Below are 4436 nucleotides of genomic sequence, written 5' to 3' on the forward strand. Positions count from 1 at the left end.
GAGTACGACATTGTAACATCTCGGTTTTTCCGTATTTGTATTTGTATTTGTATTATATACCTGACCCAGGTTTGATATTCGAGTTGTTCGCATTAATAAAATCGTGCATTTATTGAGTAATTATGGTGTTTATCCTTAATTTATGTTTACACGTCTTGTGTGACCGTCTATTGAATCTAAAATCCCCTTATTTTCGATTATTATTGTGTTTATCCAAAGCCTGGGGTAAAATGTAAACTTTAAACGCGTCGTTCCACGCGACATGCATGATCAACTTCGTCGTGTAGCGCGACGAAGAATGATTCAGACCCATCGACGGGGTCCGTCGCGCTACGTGGGGTACCCGAGCGGGTCTTTCACGTAGCGCGGGGAACCCATGTCGGCTGTTTCATTTAGGAACCTATGGAATATGCCATTTTCGATCCAAATCACCATATTCTCATCAATCATGAACCTAGACATGTTTGTTAACCTTAAATACAACTCTCCAAGAATTTCATTAATCTCGTAATTACTAATGATTTTCTTCCATATTTGCTTAATTTTCAATTAATGCTCAATAATGACGATTCCGTTTCCTCCAAGCCAATTCCTCTTATATATAGGATACTTAACCCTTGCCTAATGTTTACCCCACCTTAATTCACACTCAATTTCGTTCTATAGTTGTTAATCGCTCGAGTTTGAGGACTATGTGAATGGTACTATTGGGATTGACCTCCAGTTCATCGTTGGTTAACGTCGAATGGGTACATATAATCTTACATATTTACCGTGATGGCACGGGGTTGGCAAAGAAACAAGAGATTTAGTTTGCTTATATACTAGTAATATTATATGATTTTTTTAGCATGTACCTAAGATCACGTGTGTGTGTGTGTTTTCCATATTAAGAACTGATGCCGAATAATACTAACACAAATTCCTTAATGTTCAAAATCTCTTATTGCCAATGAAATCACCATACAACTCTAATAGCGGGACTTAGCCCACACAGTGACTACGTAAATGCACAACCAACACACATCAAGCTCGAACCGTTTATCATCTTAGTGCATTCACGAAAGCCATCAACGAATCCACATCTCTCTTCTCTGAAGAATACTTGATCGGTCTAGACGAGTGTTTTGGAAAGAAAAGGATAGTCGGAAAGCTCCCTAATTGTAGTTCTTGTTGAGCAAACGCCTTTTCATCACCGTCTGCCCTAAATTTCCCGACCTTCATGCCACTCCCATCCAACTTCTCAGCCAATTCCACATATGATGCTTCCATTGCCTGTCATCGAGTACAATGAAACCATAAATAAACAAACTGGTTGTTGGGTAACAGGCTAAAATAGACCAACAAAAGAAAATTTTGTTAACAAATAATTTACCCGTTTCAAACTAAAAACAAACTTAAATTAGGCGCTTATATAAAAATAGGGGTGTGCATAGGCCAGTTTTAGACTTGTACCGAGCAAAAAATCGAATATTCGGTATTTAAGTTTTAGAAAACAAACTTTAGCATTTGGGCTTGAAATATTTGGCTCGAAAATATAAATATATCGGCCAATTTGGGCCTAAAACTTTGAGCCTAATTCATTTTTGGTGATCAATGATTTATAGAGTTATAACTATTATTATACGGTAGGACTAAAGATTTGTGTTATACTATTTATTATTTCTTATAAATTACTTAAAAAATGAAGATAAAAAAAAATTGGTTTGGTTTGTGTTTTTAATACATGCAAAACCGAAACAGAACCAAAAAATTCAGTTTTTACCAAACCGTTAGTTTCTGTTTAGGTTTAGTTATTTTGGTTTTTTTGGTCACCATTATTAAATCTTACTATATTGAAGTTTAGTACCTGACAGAATTGGCACCAAGGTGCATACAAAACAACTATCCATGGATCTTTTCTACCCTCCATTTTGAGCAAGTTTTCCATCCCGGGTCGGGTCAAATTCACAATACCGTCACCATTAAAGATATCGGACACAACTTCAGCACGAAGGGTATTATTGTCATTTGCATTTCCATTAACTGATTCCTCTTTAATATTCCCGTTATGCAACCCGCATTCCTTAGCCTTCGCATCCTCCCACCACCACCTTCCTTCCCGCTCATGCTGACCGGGCAACACAGCTCGGGTGCAAGGCTCGCACCCAATCGAAACATACCCTTGAGCATGCAACGAATTAACCGGGACACCCATGGTCCGTAAAAAGTTCCATATATCATTACCCGCAACATTAGCCACCGGGTTCCATTTCACCAAGCTCCCTGACCCACCATCCAACCCTTCAAAAACCGGGTCCACTTGAACCACCGGGACTTCTGATCGGGTACCGGGTGACTGATCTTTTCTTTGACCCGTTATCCAGGCCCGTAACCCCTTCAAAGCCCGCCTCAATGGTCTAACTTTCCGCACCCGACAGCATTCTTGGTGCCCATCTTCATAGAATGAAAACAAACCTTTGGTTCTAACTAACGCTTGAACTTCTACTGAATCCGGGAACATGTATTCGATCCGGATGTTGTAATGTTTCTCGACCGTGTCAAAGAATTTGTATGTTTCCGGGTTTAGTCGCCCGGTGTCGAGACTGAATACGCGATATGGGCGGCCTGTGAGGTGAGCGTACTCGATCAAAGCAACGTCTTCGGCTCCACTGAAGAGTTAACAAGTTTTATATGCATCGATGCTTGTACATTGGGTATAACTAGTTGTATAGAATATAATAGATGTTAATGTTCTAACCTGAAGGCAATAGCAATCTCATTGCCATATTTTTCAAGGGCTTTATCCATTATTTCAAGTGGGGATGAATTCTCAAGATCTTTAGCTAGTTTTTCAAAGTCCTCAATTTCTGCTAACTGCTCCATCACATCTGTAAATCCAATACCAAGGGCATTATTGTCATTTCACAGTCCATAACTCACATTCTCAATCATAAATAATTTACCCACTTGAGTTAAAAATTCATTGACTTTTTGAGGTCAAATAAACTCATTTGCAGGTTTGAAATCTCATTGCACTTTATACAAATTTCAAGATAACTGAAGTAGCAATCTAGCATATCATATTATTTATAATAACAAGCATAAATAAATATATACTAATAAGTGTCAATTTTTATAACAAACTAATATTTAACTGAATGGAAAAGCCAGCAGACATGGCTTAAAAGTCAAAATGGGAAAAGCTAATAGTAACTCACACTCTCAATCATGAATTCAACCACTAAAGTTATAAAACATTTGACCTTTTTTTGGTCAAATCACCTCATTTTCAGGTCAATAAATTTCAAGTAAACTTTAAACAATCATATCATATTTATAAAAACTAATACAAATACAAACTACCAGACTTGACCTTAAAAAGTCAAAATCATAAATTATGCATACCAGGAGCAAAAGTAGTAGCAGCAAACGGAACAGTCGCCCCATTCCTCCTCGATTCCGAACTCAACGCCTTCACAGCGACAAATCGTTTCCCGGATCGATCCAACGGCTGAAACGTTGTCACTTTCAACTGAACCACTGCAAAACTCCAATTCAAATATCAAAATTAGGGATTTTACCATAATTGCAAAAATCCCGCCTAGGTTCATATTAATCCCAAGTTAATCAATTAATTAATTGGTGATCTATTAATAGCTATTTGGTTAAACTCGGTCAAAATAAAAAACTTTATATATGTGTATATTTCAAAAACTACATATAATTTCAATTCGACCAATCCCGATTAATCGCTAGTCCCTACCCCACCAATTGACTAGCGCCTAGCATGGTTGTAAAAGTCCCGATTAGGCGCCAATTAATCACCGCTGATTAATTTTGGACTAGTCGACCAATTAATCGGTTAATGGTCAAATCCGGCCAAAATCAGCTGTTTCCGGTCAAAATGTGTATGTGTATACACAAATTTGAAAATTATATATAAAAATGTGTGTGTGGTATATATATAAAACTAAAAATAAACATTAAAGTCCGATCAAATTAAACCCGATTCACCGCGGAATACTTACATTGTTCTGTTCGTGAAGACGAGGATGACAATGCAATGGAGCTACAAGTAACAGCTAATGATGCCATTGCTGAATCTTCAAATTCTCTGATCGATTGATTATGAAATTTATAAAATGAACACAGAGGAAGAAACCGGACAATAAGTGGTTTAGGAGCGGTCTGGAAGGTTCATTGAACCTGGACGTCATTTCAAATGAGAGAGAAGTGTGGTTGACACGTGGCGGGGTTTTTTTTATTCTTGGTTGTGCTCTTTGGCGGTCCAAAGGGTCGTAAAACCATAAAACCATTAAGGAGTAAAGGATAAAATGTAGTATAAATAACTCCTTACGATACTAGCTTTAGCTATCAATGTTTTCAGATTTGGCCTGGATGTTGATTCGGGCGTTTTACTGGGTCAAAGGTTGGACTGATCCGGAAGAGTGGAC

The 4436-nt window shown here is 37.7% G+C and overlaps 1 protein-coding gene across 1 annotated transcript; it reads right to left on the reverse strand.

Moving 5' to 3' along the window:
- Nucleotides 1-868: 868 nt before the first annotated feature.
- Nucleotides 869-4122, reverse strand: LOC143602013 (5'-adenylylsulfate reductase 3, chloroplastic-like). The gene is made up of 5 exons (XM_077079273.1): nt 4011-4122; nt 3388-3522; nt 2741-2870; nt 1850-2651; nt 869-1275 (listed from the first exon to the last, which is right to left on the reverse strand). Exons 1-5 carry the CDS (start codon nt 4075-4077, stop codon nt 1045-1047), a joined length of 1365 nt encoding a protein of 454 aa, XP_076935388.1. The 5' UTR covers nt 4078-4122; the 3' UTR covers nt 869-1044.
- Nucleotides 4123-4436: the final 314 nt, after the last annotated feature.

The sequence above is a fragment of the Bidens hawaiensis genome, unplaced genomic scaffold, assembly GCF_021521415.1.
Source record: "Bidens hawaiensis isolate Kalapana, Puna unplaced genomic scaffold, B.hawaiensis_p1.1 tig00057767_1, whole genome shotgun sequence".
NCBI classification, from domain to species: domain Eukaryota; kingdom Viridiplantae; phylum Streptophyta; class Magnoliopsida; order Asterales; family Asteraceae; genus Bidens; species Bidens hawaiensis.

Excerpts from the sequence above, each read along its gene's own strand:
- LOC143602013 (XM_077079273.1), bottom strand. The coding sequence starts at position 4,077 with ATGGCATCATTAGCTGTTACTTGTAGCTCCATTGCATTGTCATCCTCG. Across the intron at positions 3,523-4,010 it reads GTCTTCACGAACAGAACAAT|TGGTTCAGTTGAAAGTGACA; the intron begins GTAAGTATTCCG and ends GGAGTTTTGCAG. Across the intron at positions 2,871-3,387 it reads TGCTACTACTTTTGCTCCTG|ATGTGATGGAGCAGTTAGCA; the intron begins GTATGCATAATT and ends TTGGATTTACAG.